Source organism: Coregonus lavaretus (genome assembly GCF_964263955.1).
Source record: "Coregonus lavaretus genome assembly, chromosome: 9".
In the NCBI taxonomy this organism is placed as follows: Eukaryota; Metazoa; Chordata; class Actinopteri; order Salmoniformes; family Salmonidae; genus Coregonus; species Coregonus lavaretus.
Window position 1 is genome coordinate 16978440 of NC_139996.1, and position 17993 is coordinate 16996432.

The 17993-nt window shown below is 44.1% G+C and overlaps 1 protein-coding gene across 8 annotated transcripts in view; it reads right to left on the bottom strand.

Annotated features, from left to right (window-relative positions):
• Positions 1-17531, bottom strand: part of LOC311135027 (protein arginine N-methyltransferase 8) — a gene marked incomplete at both ends in the record, with an annotated part of 55685 nt that extends 38154 nt beyond the window's left edge. The window contains 3 exons of one of the 8 annotated variants that reach the window (XM_084168880.1): positions 2047-2202; positions 5552-5767; positions 17463-17531. In XM_084168880.1, the coding sequence (XP_084025006.1) occupies positions 2047-2202; positions 5552-5767; positions 17463-17531 (441 nt within the window). Of the gene's footprint in view, positions 1-2046; positions 2203-5551; positions 5786-17456 lie in introns of all 8 variants that reach the window. The other 7 variants (XM_084168879.1, XM_084168878.1, XM_084168877.1 and 4 more) reach the window with 7 other exon arrangements.
• Positions 17532-17993: the final 462 nt, after the last annotated feature.

The window sequence follows — 17993 nt, forward strand, 5'->3', positions numbered from 1 at the left end:
TTATTAGGAGTTTCTTCGCAGCAATTCGACCATGAAGGCCTGAGTCACACAGTCTCCTCTGAACAGTTGATGTTGAGATGTGTCTGTTACTTGAACTCATTGAAGCATTTATTTGGGCTGCAATTTCTGAGGCTGGTAACTCTAACTTATCCTCTGCAGCAGAGGTAACTCTGGTTCTTCCATTCCTGTGGCGGTCCTTATGAGAGCCAATTTCATCATAGCGCTTAAATGGGTTTTGCAACTACACTTGAAGAAACTTTCAAAAGTTATTGAAATTTACCAGATTGACTGACCTTCATGTCCTAAAGTAATGATGGACTGTCATTTCTCTTTGCTTATTTGAGCTGTTCTTACCATAATATGGACTTGGTATTTTAGCAAATAGGGCTATCTTCTGTATGTCCCACCTACCTTGTCACAACACAACTGATTAGCTCGAACGCATTAAGAAGGAAATAAATTCCACAAATTAACTTAAGGCACACCTGTAAATTGAAATGCATTCCAGGTGACTATCTCATGAAGCTGGTTGAGAGAATGCCAAGAATGTGCGAAGCGGTCATCAAGGCAAAGGGTGGCTATTTGAAGAATCTCAAATATAAAATATATTTTGATTTGTTTAACACTTTTGTGGTTCCTACATGATTCCATGTGTTATTTCATAGTTTTGATGTCTTCACAATTCTTCTACAATGTAGAAAATAGTAAAAATAAAGAAAAACCCTTGAATGAGTAGGTGTTCTAAAACGTATGACCGGTAGTGTACCTCTTAGGAATAACTTCCACCAGGTTGGCTTAAAGGCAGGCAAACATCTGCATAAGGACTGTTAAACTATTCAGTGTGAAGGACTTAGAGCAGCATGGATGTCATCACTGCTGTAGTTGGGTGTAAAACTCATAGGCTGTGGCTTATGATGACTGTCAGTTCAGCAATAGTGATACAGGATTTTACTCCAATCATTTGATTTAGAGAGTCCAAGAGTCTACCACTGCTTAGGAATGATCCTCCATTTTGATACTGGGATGTCAGGTTTGATGTTCTGTATGAAAGGTCTTTGATCTGTATTTTGTAATAATATTAGGATTTTCCTTTTCTCTGTGTGTGACTACATCTCTCTGACAGGGTGATGTTCTATATGGGAGAGTTCAGAGTTGGCCTCGAGCCCAGATCTGTTCTCTGGGGTTTGTCTCTCCGGTGGAGTCTAAGTGATGGATCTGATAACCGCATGGCCCCAGAGCTCACAGTGAGAGCATAATAAAACCAAAGATGGGAAACTGGATATAGGTTGCAGTAGACTATGGGTAGGAAACTGGATATAGTTTGCAGTACACTATAGGTGGGAAACTGCATATAGTTTGCAGTAGACTATAGGTGGGAAACTGCATATAGTTTGCAGTAGACTATAGGTGGGAAACTGCATATAGGTTGCAGTAGACTATAGGTGGGAAACTGCATATAGGTTGCAGTAGACTATAGGTGGGAAATCAAAACCAATATAAAAGGAAAATAGAATGACGGATGGAAAGATATAGTTGCAACTTGCAGGCAGTAAGAAGTTAGTGTTGCACAGCCTCGGAATTGACAGAACAGTTGACCAGATTCTCACACACACACACACACACACACACACACACACACACACAAAGTTACACAGTCACACAGACTGACACAAAGCCCTGTAGCAATCCAATGACACTATTTTTGGCCCTGGTTTGAAGTCGTAGACCAATGTACTCACACACACACACAGAAAGACAGTCTGGGGAGAGCGAGCAGATTGTCAGGCTAGGTTTCACAGCATTTCCTGATGCTGTCGGTCACGATGGTTCTACCTGATAATACTAGTTTGAGATCAGACAGGGAGCATGGAGTGACTGTATGTTTTGTTTATCCCATGTGTAACTCTGAGTTGTTGTTGTTTTTAATCGCACTGCTTTGCTTTATCTTGGCCAGGTCGCAGTTGTAAATGAGAACTTGCTCTCAACTGGCTTACCTGGTTAAATAAAGGTGAAATAAATTAATAAAAGGGAGAAAGCTTTTCTTACCCCGTACACATGCTTGGCTCCCGCCTTGGCTGCAAACATGGACAGGATACCAGTCCCACTGCCCACGTCAAGGACGATCTTGTCCTTAAAGGCGTGCTTGTTGTGGTACATGGAGTTCCTGTAGGTCAGCGTCCTCACTTCATCCTTCAGCATCTCCTGCTCAGTGAAAAATGATTGGTGTCAGGGTGGGAGATATCCAAACCTCTTTCAACTGTGTATAAGGTGAATAACAAGGTGCTTTTTTCTATTTTTATCAAAGCTGTATTAATTTCCATGACAATTAGATTTGTTTTATTTATTAGGATCCCCATTAGCCGACTCCAATGGCGACAGCTAGTCTTACTGGGGTCCGACATATAACGAAAAAAACATTACAGACAAGACTTTACAATTTACATACATTTAAAAACATTAACATGTAGTGTGTGTGTGCCTCTATCAGTTACACATACATGTCAGTACATAAACACAACAAGTAGGTCACAATGTGAAAATAGATTTAGTGTAGTATGGATAAAAATCATAATGGCACAGGCTATGTAGATATTAATCTGCAGTCACTGTAATCCTACCCTTCCATTTCAGACACACTGGTCCACATTGAAAAACATTGCATTACTGCATATCCCTCTTAAGTAATTTCAGCCATTCTCTCACACTGTCTGTCAGGAATATTCACAGAGCAGAAATTATAAAAACCCATCTGACTTACACTACCGTTCAAAAGTTTGGGGTTACTTAGAAATGTCCTTGTTTTCGAAAGAAAAGCAATTTTTTTGTCCATTAAAACAACATTAAATTGATCAGAAACAGACGCCTCACAGGTCCTCAACTGGCAGCTTCATTAAATAGTACCCGCAAAACACCAGTCTCAATGTCAACAGTGAAGAGGCGACTCCGGGATGCTGACCTTCTAGGCAGAGTTGCAAAGAAAAAGCAATATCTCAGACTGGCCAGTTTGCGCTGTTCTGTGAAGGGAGTAGTACACAGCGTTGTACGAGATCTTCAGTTTCTTGGCAATTTCTCGCATGGAATAGCCTTCATTTCTCAGAACAAGAATAGACTGATGAGTTTCAGAAGAAAGTTATTTGTTTCTGGCCATTTTGAGCCTGTAATCGAACCCACAATTGCTGATGCTCCAGATACTCAAATAGTCTCAAGAAGGCCAGTTGTATTGCTTCTTTAAATCAGCACAACCGTTTTCAGCTGTGCTAACATAATTGCAAAAGTGTTTTCTAATGATCAATTAGCCTTTTAAAATTATAAACTTGGATTAGCAAACACAACGTGCCATTAGAACACAGGACTGATGGTTGCTGATAATGGGCCTCTGTACGCCTATGTACAGTGAGGGGGAAAAAGTATTTGATCCATTGCTGATTTTGTACGTTTGCCCACTGACAAAGAAATGATCAGTCTATAATTTTAATGGTAGGTTTATTTAAACAGTGAGAGATAGAATAATAACAAAGTAATCCAGAAAAACGCATGTCAAAAATGTTAGAAATTTATTTGCATTTTAATGAGGGAAATAAGTAGTTGACCCCCTCTCAATCAGAAAGATTTCTGGCTCCCAGGTTTCTTTTATACAGGTAACGAGCTGAGATTAGGAGCACACTCTTAAAGGGAGTGCTCCTAATCAGTTTGTTACCTGTATAAAAGACACCTGTCCACAGAAGCAATCAATCAATCAGATTCCAAATTCTCCACCATGGCCAAGACCAAAGAGCTCTCCAAGGATGTCAGGGACAGTATTGTAGACCTACACAAGGCTGGAATGGGCTACAAGACCATCGCCAAGCAGCTTGGTGAGAAGGTGACAACAGTTGGTGCAATTATTCGCAAATGGAAGAAACACAAAAGACCTGTCAATCTCCCTCGGCCTGGGGCTCCATGCAAGATCTCACCTTGTGGAGTTGCAATGATCATGAGAACGGTGAGGAATCAGCCCAGAACTACACGGGAGGATCTTGTCAATGATCTCAAGGCAGCTGGGACCATAGTCACCAAGAAAAAAATTGGTAACACACTACGCCGTGAAGGACTGAAATCCTGCAGCGCCCGCAATGTCTCCCTGCTCAAGAAAGCACATATACATGCCCGTCTGAAGTTTGCCAATGAACATCTGAATGATTCAGAGGAGAACTGGGTGAAAGTGTTGTGGTCAGATGAGACCAAAAGGGAGCTCTTTGGCATCAACTCAACTCGCCGTGTTTGGAGGAGGAGGAATGCTGCCTATGACCCCAAGAACACCATCCCCACCGTCAAACATGGAGGTGGAAACATTATGCTTTGGGGTTGTTTTTCTGCTAAGGGGATAGGACAACTTCACCGCATCAAAGGGACGATGGACGGGGCCATGTACCGTCAAATCTTGGGTGAGAACCTCCTTCCCTCAGCCAGGGCATTGAAAATGGGTCGTGGATGGGTATTCCAGCATGACAATGACCCAAAACACACGGCCAAGGCAACAAAGGAGTGGCTCAAGAAGAAGCACATTAAGGTCCTGGAGTGGCCTAGCCAGTCTCCAGACCTTAATCCCATAGAAAATCTGTGGAGGGAGCTGAAGGTTCGAGTTGCCAAACGTCAGCCTCGAAACCTTAATGACTTGGAGAAGATCTGCAAAGAGGAGTGGGACAAAATCCCTCCTGAGATGTGTGCAAACCAGGTGGCCAACTACAAGAAACGTCTGACCTCTGTGATTGCCAACAAGGATTTTGCCACCAAGTACTAAGTCATGTTTTGCAGAGGGGTCAAATACTTATTTCTCTCATTAAAATGCAAATCAATTTATAACATTTTTGACATGCGTCTTTCTGGATTTTTTTGTTGTTATTCTGTCTCTCACTGTTCAAATAAACCTACCATTAAAATTATAGACTGATCATGTCTTTGTCAGTGGGCAAACGTACAAAATCTGCAGGGGATCAAATACTTTTTTCCCTCACTGTAGATATTCCATTAAAAATCTGCCATTTCCAGCTACAATAGCCATTTACAACATTAACAATGTCTACACTGTATTTCTGATCAATTTGATGTTCTTTTAATAGACAAAAAAGTGCTTTTCTTTCGAAAACAAGGACATTTCTAAGTGACCCCAAACTTTTAAACGGTAGTACACATTCCAAAAATGTCACAGAACAAACCCCATCTCACAGGTCTAACTTGAAAGATGCTCTGTACCCTTCTGACATCTTCCTCCCCTGAAACACAGTACATCTCTGGGGAGGAGATGCAGTACTGTGAAGTGTTCTAAAGTGGGCCAGTCTATTGTGGCACTAACTTTACATAGAGTCATGTAAGGATACAGTAGGTAAGAACTGGGCCTGTATTTACATAGTATCTCAAAGTAGGCATAATAATAATAATAATAAAGAGTAGGAAGGCTAATCTAAGATCAAGCAACCCCCCCCCCCCCCCCCCCCGTCTAATCTTATGCTGATCCTAGATCAGCACTACTACTTTGAGATGCTTGATACATACAGCCCCAGGGCAGCCCTACCTCATGGATGCCAAAGTGGGCGTATGAGTCAAAGTAGTAGTCCCTGGAGGTCATCTCCTCAGGGTTGAGAAACTTGGCCATCTTTCCCCGGCCAGGGCAGCTGGGCAGGGAGGCAGCATGGGGCGTATGGGGCGGATGCGGGACATGGTGGATGGAGGGCACAGGCTTGGGCAGCGATGTGGGCTGCACGCGCTGAGACTGGATGATGCGGATTGGCTGCGGCTGCTGCTGTTGCTTAGGGTTGGAGAGAATGTTAATACACGATACAGACTTCATGGAGCGGGGGCAGATTTCTAAAAGTCAGGTCTTCCATAGAGAAACAGTGGGTGAAGGGCATACTGTATTATGATAAAACTCAAAAACCCAATGAATTGATTCTGTGAAAGCACTACACTGTTTGCAATCACCTCACAATCTGCGGGAAGCTTAGAGCTTGTAGACGTTTTTATTCTTTGCTATTTTCATCTCTCATCTGTTCTCTCAGCTGCCATTAGCTTTCCCATGGTGCCCCAGAGGTGAGTTCACAGAGCCTATTTGCCTAGAGACAACGATAACAGTATTGACAGGTCTGTACGAAAAAGTATGAAAATGTATGCACTCACTACTCTCAATCGCTCTGGGTAAGAGCTTCTGCTAAATTACTAAAATGTAAATGTCTGTCTGAGGAAAGCAGAAGATACATCATTCTACACAGAAGGTGTGCCTGTAAAACTCTGATAGTCACCTGCAATGCCTGCTGGGAGAGCACAGAGAAAAGCCTGTCTGATCAGCCCATAGTTCAGCAGGAGAAATATGATCCATAATGATCCCTTCCAGACATATTGTAACGGTTTTGACTTGAGGCATTTATAGGGGTGCCAGGTAGGTTGTGCCTACCAGAGAAAGCATAGGTTTCTCCTTTTAGTTCGGGAGGGAATGAGTCCCATCTGGTCCGTCAAGTCACACCAATACAAAGGACTTATGTAAAAGTCAAGATGGAAATATACTTTTCATAAACCCCTAAAAACCTTGGAAAGAACTTCAAACAAGTGTATTCTTTTGCTTGGTTGTATTCACAACATAAATGATCACACCCACCCACACACAACAATATAACAAATCAATGCACTTATGTTCATTTAGAAATGTCCTGTACCTCGGGCATAAAAAGAGTCCAGCCCGGTAAATAAGTTCCGTGGCTCAAGTGCCCTTAGTCCCGCAACGCTTGTCCGTAGCATAAACCCAGTATATTCATACCCTCAAAATAACACTTATTTTGTAACACAACTATAAAGCGTATCAAAGACTACCCAAAGAATAATACGTCCTCACAACTACATAAATCACAGTATACATCACCCCCAAACAAAGGAAATACCGTATACAAAAAGTTGTAGTCAGTCGGTCAGTCAGACAATCCGCCAACAGCCCTCCAGCGGAGGAAAGGCCACGAAAACCAACGGAGAGTTGTAGTCCACAGCGCACAGAGTGGATCCAATCCTGGGTAAACTCGCTTTAAGGCCACAAAACACACTGTAAGGCAACCAAACAAACGTCATGGCGAAGCTTCATGAACTGAAGGTAGTACACATCCTCCTTCAGGTCTCAATCACAACTTCCCTTTTGCGCAGCTGATGCTGGCTATTTAATGGGGAATTAAAGGGGAAGCGCCCTATTAGAAGGAGAAGCCTTGAGACGGTTCAGAAATATTCAGGGCCGTCACACACCCCCTCCCCTGGAAAAAGCCGACCATTGCCCGGGAAGGCAGATCTTGGTCGGGGAAACCGAGAAAGGTCTCCTCATCACTTTCCTCTACAAAAATATTCATTACTTTTTGGCGCTCACGCTCCTCAGCTGAGGGGTCACAGGCATTAAGCCGTGAGACTTCTGGGTCTGGGAATCCGAGAAAAGTCTCCTTACTTTCCTCTTCAAAGATCTCCAGGACCTTGCGGCGCTCAATCTCCTCCAATTCCTCAGCCGAGGGGTAACAGGCCTTAAGGCGTGAGACATGGACAACGCGCATATCTTCACCTGTGTCCTCTTTCACCACTCGGTAGTTCAAAGGGCCCACCTGCTCCACAATCCTATATGGTCCTTGCCATTTAGGAGCGAGCTTGGCCGAGAAGAATTGTTCAGCTTTCGAGTAAGGATGAGAGCGAAGCCACACCCGATCACGAAGCTGGAACTGCAGGTCTCGTCTGTTCTTATCATAATTTCTCTTCTGCTTGAGTCGAGCCTGGATCATGTTCCTTGAGACAAGAGCTCTCAAGTCGTGGAGATGGACTACCTGGTCATAGCAAGCAGCGTCTGGAGTAAGCTGCTGGGGCTGTAGCACCATATCCAAGGGTCCTCGGAGGAGACGACTTAGGTTCAGCTCTGCAGGTGTGACTCCAGTGGACTCTTGCACAGCAGAATTCAGGGCAAATCGAAACTCGTGAAGGTGCTTGTCCCAGTGTTTGTGCTGGGTCCCTACATAGGAAGCAACCATGGTCTTCAAGGTTCGATTTACTCTCTCAGTGAGGTTGGTCTGTGGGTGATAGGCTGTGGTCAACTTCTGTCTCAGGTTCCATCTTTGGCAGGTCTCTCCAAAGAGATCAGAGACAAATTGGGAACCTCGATCAGACAGAATGTAATCAGGCACTCCCCAGCGAGTCAGGATCTCTCTCGTAAGGATGTTAGAGACGGTCCTCGCTGTGGCCTGACGCAGGGCAAAGAGCTCAACCCACTTGGAATAGTAATCAACAAAAACAAGCATGTACACATTCTGATTGGAGCTTCTAGGAAATGGACCCATCAAATCCACTCCTAACATTTCCCAAGGTCGGGTAACCACAGTTTGCTGCAACTTGCCAGCAGGTTTTCTACCTTCTGGTTTGTACATTTGACAAACCTGACATTTTCGGATATGTGATTTCACATCCATGCTCAGATGTGGCCAGTACAGTAATGCTTGCAAACGTTTGTAGGTTTTGAACCTGCCCAAATGACCAGCTAATGGGTCTTCATGGAAATGTTGAAGCAGTTGAAAGCGTAGAGTTTCAGGTATGTATATTTGGTAGAGTGTTCTGTGAGGTAGTTGTACAACTCGGTAGACTTTGTCTTCAATGATGGTCAGCTTTGTGGTAGGGTTGACCATCTTTTCTTCATCTTCCAGGATAGTCTGGTACAAAGCCTGTACTTCGGGATCATCCTGTTGGGCTTTCCAAATGACCTCATCAGAGATGGGAAAGTCAGTTTTGGGTGAGTCTCGACTGCTAGACAGGACAGTAGCACATGTAAGATGAGGGCCACCATTACCACAAGCAGGAGCTCTGGATAAGGCATCTGGAACAGTGTTGTATTTTCCTTTCCTGTATTCTACTGCAAAGGTGAACTCTTGCAACCGTAGAGCCCATCTGATGAGCCTGGTGCTTGGTTTGTTGGTCTTGAACACCCACACAAGGGAGGAATGGTCAGTGACCACAGTGAAGTGTCTTCCCTCCAGGTAGTACCTCCACTTTTCCAAAGCCCAGACAACTGCAAGGCACTCTTGCTCGGTTGTGGAGTAGTTCCGTTCTGCTCCATTCAATGTCCGACTGGCGAACGCTAGCACTTCTTCAGTACCAAGTCCAGTCTGTTGGACTAGGACAGCACCAAGTCCAACATCACTTGCATCAGTGTAAACAACAAAAGGGAAATCAAAGTTGGGATGACCCAAAATGGGAGGGGTGACGAGGTGTCGTTTCAGGGTTTCAAAGGAGTTCTGGCACTCTGCCGTCCATCGGAATTTCGCTCCTTTTCGCTTCAACCCGTTGAGGGGTTCGGCCACCTGGGAGAAGTTCCACACAAACCGATGGTACCATCCAGCCATCCCAAGGAACCGTTGAAGGGCCTTGAGTGTGGTTGGCACAGGGAAGTCTTGTACAGCCTTGGTCTTTTCAGGATCCACATGAATACCATCACAAGACACAATATGGCCAAGGAACTTCAGGGAGGTTTGGCAGAAGTTGCTCTTCTTCATGTTCACTGTCAGACCAGCTTCTCTTAGCTTGTCCAACACTGCTTGAAGGTCTTGAAAGTGTTGCTCTCTGTTCTGGGAGTAGATAATTATATCGTCCAGGTAGACGAAACATATCTTCCCTTTGAGCTCACCTAACGCAATCTCCATGAGTCTTTGGAAAGTGGCAGGTGCATTCTTTAATCCAAAAGGCATCACCTTAAAGGAAAACAAGCCCTCAGCACAGACAAAAGCAGTCTTGTCCTTGCTTTCCTGGTCCATCTCAACCTGCCAATAGCCACTATTGAGGTCAAGGGTAGTGAACACAACAGCGCCAGACAATGACTCCAGGATCTCGTGGATGGTGGGAAGAGGATAGGCATCCGTCTGGGAAACATTGTTGGTCTTCCTATAGTCCACACAAAATCTAAGACCACCGGTCTTTTTTGGAATGAGGACAACAGGAGCAGCCCAGGGAGAGGAGGAACGTTCTATTATATCTTGTGTCAACATATCATTAATGAGTCCCTTTTGGATGATTAGCTTCGCTGGGGACAAACGATATGGCTTTTGCTTGATCGGCATTTCCTGTGTAAGGAATATTTTGTGCTTCAGGAGTCCGGTGCGTCCTAACTTTACAGTACACACATCAGCATTATTCTGCAGCTGTTCCAACAGCCTTAACTCCTCTGGCTGTTCCAGCTGAGCTCTTCTTACAGCCTGTAAAAGGAGATCCTCAGAAGGATTATCCAGGGTTAGTGGTACCGTAGCAACGGCAGAGAAGACTGCCACATTTAGACCCCAATCATGTAACTTTGTAACTTCTGATTGGAAGAAATGCTTCTTGCTCGGATTGTTTGGAAACCAGTAGCAATTGTGTGCGATATCAATCTGGACACCACTGAAGTACATGAAATCAATTCCCAACACGACAGGAAAAGCAAGGTTCTTGTTTTGTAGGATAACCGAAGGAATCATATAGGAGCGGTTACACAGGCGGAACTCCACCTCACTCCATCCAAGTGGTCGTTTAGCCGCCCCGTCAGCCAGATACAGTGGACCTTCTGTCCACGGCTTCAAGTTGTATTTTGGACCTTCAACCTCCTTCCACAGTTTCTCATTGAGCAGTGTGTAGGATGCCCCGGTGTCCAGGATGGCTCTTCCTGTCCATGGGCCTATGGACAGGGGTAACACCAGCTGGTGTGGTATTAACTGAAAGGAAGGGGATGTCGGCGGGGGGGCGTAGGCAGTGACTCTTGAGGTTTCAGCTCTGGTCAAAGCACCCAGAGTAGGATGGTCGTTCCTGCGAAGTGTGTTAGGGGTGTTGGCCTGTTGTAATTTGTGGTTTCTGGAAGGGTTTACTTGATACGGTCTTGGACATGTAGCTGAAGAATGTCCCTTTTGGCTACATCTCCAACAGAACATGGGAGGGGTCTTGGCTGGAGACTCTGGCTGTGGTTGATGATCTGTCTTGGGTAACTGTCTGGGTGTCTGTTTCTTTCTCTGTTCATATTGCTGTTGGCATTCTCTGTCCTTCTCGAACTGCTGTCCTAGGCGAACCAGTCCATCGACAGTGGTGACTCTTTCTCTGAGTTGACTGGCTAGTAGTGGGTTGATGTTCTTCAAGATCAACTTAATGACCTCTTCCTCCTCAATGCCAGGTTTCCACCTTCTGCACAGGGAGTGATAACCGTATGCAAAGTCACGAATATTCTCATTCTCCCTTTGCACTCGATTCCTGACTCTGTCTGCCAGCTCATCTGTGTAGTCCTCAGACAGAAATGCAGAGGAAAACTTGGCCTCAAAGTCAGCCCAGGAGGTAGTGGTGAGACGTGCCACATCCCACCAGTCTCGAGCTGTCCCATGCAACACATTCCTCAATGTGGCAAGGAGTTCTTCGTCAGCCAGGGGATTGAGGGCAAGAAAGTCATGACATCTTTCCAGATACATTAGCGGATCAGGACTGTCATCCTTTTTCCCAAAGGTGGGAAATTGCAATTTAATGGGCATCGCTCCCACATGACGTCTACTCAAATCACCATGAACAAAAGAGCTAGGAGGGATTGAGGAAGTAGAGGGTGAGGGAGTTATGGGACCATGAAAATGAACACCAGGATGCATGGTGGATTGCATCCTGCAAGGGGTGGCTGCAGCATGGCCTTGTCTTGGCTGTTCTGAGGTGCCCGCTTGGCCCTCAGTGGTCTGAACAGAAGTGGACACAAGAGAAGCTCTGTGCAAGGAGTTGTGCCTAATGGAGGCCATGTCAACAGACACATCATCCAACATTTTAACACAATTAGAGAGCGCTGTCTGCAAGTGGTCTACAGTGTTAACCAGGGGAGAAAATACAGAATTGACGTCCTTGAGGACCTCAGTGTGATGATGTTGCAGGCGCCACTGGAGAGTGGCAGTGAGTTGGCTTTGTTGGTAGTCAAACTGCCTGTCCATGGCACCAGTAATTTCCTGTCTTCCACTCTCACTGAGCTCTGTCAGAGTGTGAGTTAGAGTACTCAGTGAGTTTCTGAATTCCATGGCACTCTGTTGTTGCTCTACACTCAGACATTTGAATTTATGATGGATTAGAGTTTGGAGATGTTGTTGAGTCTTACGAATATCAAGGATGTCACCTTGAAGTTGTAAGACTACAACCTCTGGAGATAAACCAGACAATGGAGGAAGATTGGGCGTCAGAGGGAGGGCTAGCTCAGTACCTTCACACAGATCCATGTCAATAAGTGAGTTACTAGTTAGACCTGTGGCCTGTGGTCCAGACCGAGCATTTAGATTCCCAGGGCTCTGGCCCACATCAACTCCATTATTTCCATTCACATTATGATTTGTATTGTTGGCTCGGTAGTCAGAATGGCCCTGTGTATTCCCATTGACAGGTAGGATATGGATGAGCTCATTTTCTTGTAGTGAATCCATTATTTTAATTCCACTCAAAAGATTTGCTTTGGTTAGTTCTCAATGTTGAGGTCCCATCTGGGGTGCCATTTTTTATGTAACGGTTTTGACTTGAGGCATTTATAGGGGTGCCAGGTAGGTTGTGCCTACCAGAGAAAGCATAGGTTTCTCCTTTTAGTTCGGGAGGGAATGAGTCCCATCTGGTCCGTCAAGTCACACCAATACAAAGGACTTATGTAAAAGTCAAGATGGAAATATACTTTTCATAAACCCCTAAAAACCTTGGAAAGAACTTCAAACAAGTGTATTCTTTTGCTTGGTTGTATTCACAACATAAATGATCACACCCACCCACACACAACAATATAACAAATCAATGCACTTATGTTCATTTAGAAATGTCCTGTACCTCGGGCATAAAAAGAGTCCAGCCCGGTAAATAAGTTCCGTGGCTCAAGTGCCCTTAGTCCCGCAACGCTTGTCCGTAGCATAAACCCAGTATATTCATACCCTCAAAATAACACTTATTTTGTAACACAACTATAAAGCGTATCAAAGACTACCCAAAGAATAATACGTCCTCACAACTACATAAATCACAGTATACATCACCCCCAAACAAAGGAAATACCGTATACAAAAAGTTGTAGTCAGTCAGACAATCCGCCAACAGCCCTCCAGCGGAGGAAAGGCCACGAAAACCAACGGAGAGTTGTAGTCCACAGCGCACAGAGTGGATCCAATCCTGGGTAAACTCGCTTTAAGGCCACAAAACACACTGTAAGGCAACCAAACAAACGTCATGGCGAAGCTTCATGAACTGAAGGTAGTACACATCCTCCTTCAGGTCTCAATCACAACTTCCCTTTTGCGCAGCTGATGCTGGCTATTTAATGGGGAATTAAAGGGGAAGCGCCCTATTAGAAGGAGAAGCCTTGAGACGGTTCAGAAATATTCAGGGCCGTCACAATATTATCAGAGGACAGAGGGGGGAAAATCTAATGTGAGCATTCAACTCAATCCATTTGTTCTAAGGTGCACATACATCTTAAGATTTAGACTTCACTCTCACGGCTGTCAGTTATATTGATCTGGTCTTGTTAAAGATAGTCAGTGCTTCTCCTCTGTCTTGTGCTTTCAGCAGCCAATCTGACTGTGCAGCTTTGTCTTTTTCCTTGTTTTATCTCGTAATGGGGATGGTCTGGCAACAGGGGACTGAGCAGGCATATACAGTGAGGGAAAAAAGTATTTGATCCCCTGCTGATTTTGTACGTTTGCCCACTGACAAAGAAATGATCAGTCTATAATTTTAATGGTAGTTTTAGTTGAACACTGAGAGACAGAATAACAACAAAAAAATCCAGAAAAACACATGTCAAAAATGTTATAAATTGATTTGCATTTTAATGAGGAAAATAAGTAGTTGACCCCCTCTCAATCAGAAAGATTTCTGGCTCCCAGGTGTCTTTTATACAGGTAACGAGCTGAGATTAGGAGCACACTCTTAAAGGGAGTGCTCCTAATCTCAGCTTGTTACCTGTATAAAAGACACCTGTCCACAGAAGCAATCAATCAATCAGATTCCAAACTCTCTACCATGGCCAAGACCAAAGAGCTCTCCAAGGATGTCAGGGACAATATTGTAGACCTTCACAAGGCTGGAATGGGCTACAAGACCATCGCCAAGCAGCTTGGTGAGAAGGTGACAACAGTTGGTGCGATTATTCGCAAATGGAAAAAACACAAAAGACCTGTCAATCTCCCTTGGCCTGGGGCTCCATGCAAGATCTCACCTCGTGCAGTTGCAATGATCATGAGAACGGTGCGGAATCAGCCCACAACTACACGGGAGGATCTTGTAGACGATCTCAAGGCAGCTGGGACCATAGTCACCAAGAAAACAATTGGTAACACACTACGCCGTGAAGGACTGAAATCCTGCAGCGCCCGCAAGGTCCCCCTGCTCAAGAAAGCACATATACATGCCCGTCTGAAGTTTGCCAATGAACATCTGAATGATTCAGAGGAGAACTGGGTGAAAGTGTTGTGGTCAGATGAGACCAAAATGGAGCTCTTTGGCATCAACTCAACTCGCCGTGTTTGGAGGAGGAGGAATGCTGCCTATGACCCCAAGAACACCATCCCCACCGTCAAACATGGAGGTGGAAACATTATGCTTTGGGGGTGTTTTTCTGCTAAGGGGACAGGACAACTTCACCGCATCAAAGGGACAATGGACGGGGCCATGTACCGTCAAATCTTGGGTGAGAACCTCCTTCCCTCAGCCAGGGCATTGAAAATGGCTTGTGGATGGGTATTCCAGCATGACAATGACCCAAAACACACGGCCAAGGCAACAAAAGAGTGGCTCAAGAAGAAGCACATTAAGGTCCTGGAGTGGCCTAGCCAGTCTCCAGACCTTAATCCCATAGAAAATCTGTGGAGGGAGCTGAAGGTTCGAGTTGCCAAACGTCAGCCTCGAAACCTTAATGACTTGTAGAAGATCTGCAAAGAGGAGATCACAAAATTCCTCCTGAGATGTGTGCAAACCAGGTGGCCAACTACAAGAAATGTCTGACCTCTGTGATTGCCAACAAGGGTTTTGCCACCAAGTACTACGTAATGTTTTGCAGAGGGGTCAAATACTTATTTCCCTCATTAAAATGCAAATCAATTTATAACATTTTTGACATGCGTTTTTCTGGATTGTTGTTGTTGTTATTCTGTCCCTCACTGTTCAGATAAACCTACCATTAAAATTATAGACTGATCATTTCTTTGTCAGTGGGCAAACGTACAAAATCAGCAGGGGATCAAATACTTTTTTCCCTCACTGTATATGGGTACCACAGTAATCTCTTTTTCACCACATAATTTTATATTCCTCAAATTTTTACTCTCAAGCAGAAAATGCTACAATTGTCATGTCAAGTACATCTAAAGAAAACAGCAGCCCACTGGCATTATCTATTTACTGATGTTCCATCGGGAAATGACACACAATGAGTGCAATTCACTTCATGTGAAATACGACAGCACATCCCAAAACAGCAGGGAATATTTTACTCTGGAACTTCCACAAGAATAGAATAAAACTCCACTATTTTCTATCTTCTAAAGTTCAGTGAGTTGTATTGTTCTGCAATGGACCTCAGACTCTCTGAATGAAAGTTAATTGGAGACACTAATGAAATAAATGCTGAGATGCTTCCCTTAATCTGTTAGGCATCTGATATTGAGCACAGCAACTCTAAGAAGAATGTTCCAGGGTGCATAGAATGACAGAGAAAAAAGGTAATTCCACTAAGCATGGACACTCAGAGTGGAATGATGGGTCATCTTTATGTGAAAAGGGGAACATGTGCAATCTGATGTTTTTTAAGGTTTCAAGACACAAGGACTTTAACATGGTGTCTTGTTATTTGGGAGGAGCATTATTTTGGCTAGTGTAAACCACATCCCCTTAATCCTCGAGTGACCTGATTGTGATGTCTCACTAACTGTCACGTCCTCGTCAGTCCTTGATGTCTGGACAACAACCACAGTAGATAAATAAATCAGAATTCTGTACATAAAAATGAATGACCTATACTGACCATGGTTCACTAAGAGCAATTTGTGCATGCAGGCATCATTGCTCTCAGGGCTGGTCTACCGCATTTGGGGGCCCGGGGCACCAACCTCTAACACATTTTGTGGAAAAAAAGTGCAGTTTTATAATGCTATTGTACACACTTTTTGCCATTGGTCAGAGAGAAAAATGTGCTGTTTTATAGCTCATCAAATGCTATTGTTTACATTTTGCCATGAGGCTGAGAGAAAATGTTGCAGTTTTAAAGCCCATTTACTGCAATTGTACACATTTTGCTATCACATGCTATCTGGGGGCCCCCGACCTCCAGGGGGTGCCCTGCGTTCCCATTCTGTAATCCGGCCCTGGTTACTCTGCAGGGGAGTCTGTATGACTTTCAGAAGTGAAGAAAACCACTGTGGATCCGGGCTTCTGCCACCACAGCACTCAAACACTTCACATCCAACTAGGCTCATTCCATTACTGCAGAGGTGGGCTCCACTGCCCTCAGATAGTGGTGTTGGTCTGCTTACTACACTCTACCTTACTAATAAGAATCGACAGGACTGAGGGGTTTGACAATGTTTTTTCCCCTGTATTATCCTAGTCTGAAATAATAATTTATAGAAGACCTTCTTATATGCATACAACAGAAGAGTAATGGACTTACCAATATCCTAGCCAACATTTGATATCGAGATATGCTGGACTTACCAATATCCTAGCCAACATTTGATATCGAGATATGCATTTTCCAAACACACTCAGCTAGCTACTGGCGATAAACACACATTACTGATAAAACTAAGGGACCTCACTCATCTGAACGAGATTTTGGCCAGTCATCTGAGATTCCTGCTAACATCTATGAAAACACTCGAATTAGCCCAACAATAACCTAACAATCGAACAAACTAAAAATATGTTGGTTATAACATTCGTTTTTAGTCGACATTTCGGCGCATTGTCCAGTAATGCAGCTGCAGGACCAAGGAGGAAGCTCAAATCTTCGCGCCCTAAATCACATTGCTCTGAATCTTTACCTGTTTTACCTGTGACTGAGTGCAACATTTCTCGGGATTAGGAACAACAGACAAAAAAATAGTTGGTGGCAGACACACGAGTAGGCTATCATTAGGATAGCTAGGCTACCATTAAACATGGTGTCACACGACTCAATTAAGTTCACGGAACTCAATTTATGCTCAGACAACCGTTTTAAGTCACTCTTTTATGCTTCGATTAAAATTATATGGCATGAGTGGAGCGTGCCATTGTCACAGAAGGGCATTTGGTGCACAAGAGTGGCCCCGATGGGTACGACAAAATATATCGCAGAGGTACCAGCCTACTCTGGATGGGTTTTCTATGCTCAAAATGAGAATCAAACCTGACACGAATAGCACATTGCACTAGCCTATTCATCACTCACATATTTAGTGTAGCCTACATTCATTTATCGTAGCTTGCACACCTACCTCAGTGCTCTCGGACTCCGCCATTTTTCTCCTGAGGAACATACAGCGGGAGGAGTGTTTCATTCCCATATGAGCCACGGAGATTGTTTCGATACAGATAAAAATAGGATGAAATTATATATTTTTTAAAGGATTTGGTCGGAGTTCTGTTTGTCCAAAATTTTCCTCATCTTGACATTTTACAAAATTGCTCTTAAATTAAATTTCAAAGACGAAAAGAGTACATAAAGTCCCACAAGAATAGCGACCCGTATTAGCAGATAAAGGTGTTCTGGAATCCAGAGTGCAAAAGTTACCTATCTCCCAGGTTGCTTTCTAGGAGAGCATATGGCAACCACTCATCACTTTGCAACCAATGAGGATAAGGAAAAGGCATTCCATATTCTCCAGCGGTGTACACTACTCCAGAGCAGGTTCGACGCACACTAGCAGAAATGTTCCCATCACATTTATGAACAGGTTGTTAATTTACAGTCGGCAAATTGGTTGCTAAACATAGAATCCAACGTCCCTATTGCTGTGATGTCTTGG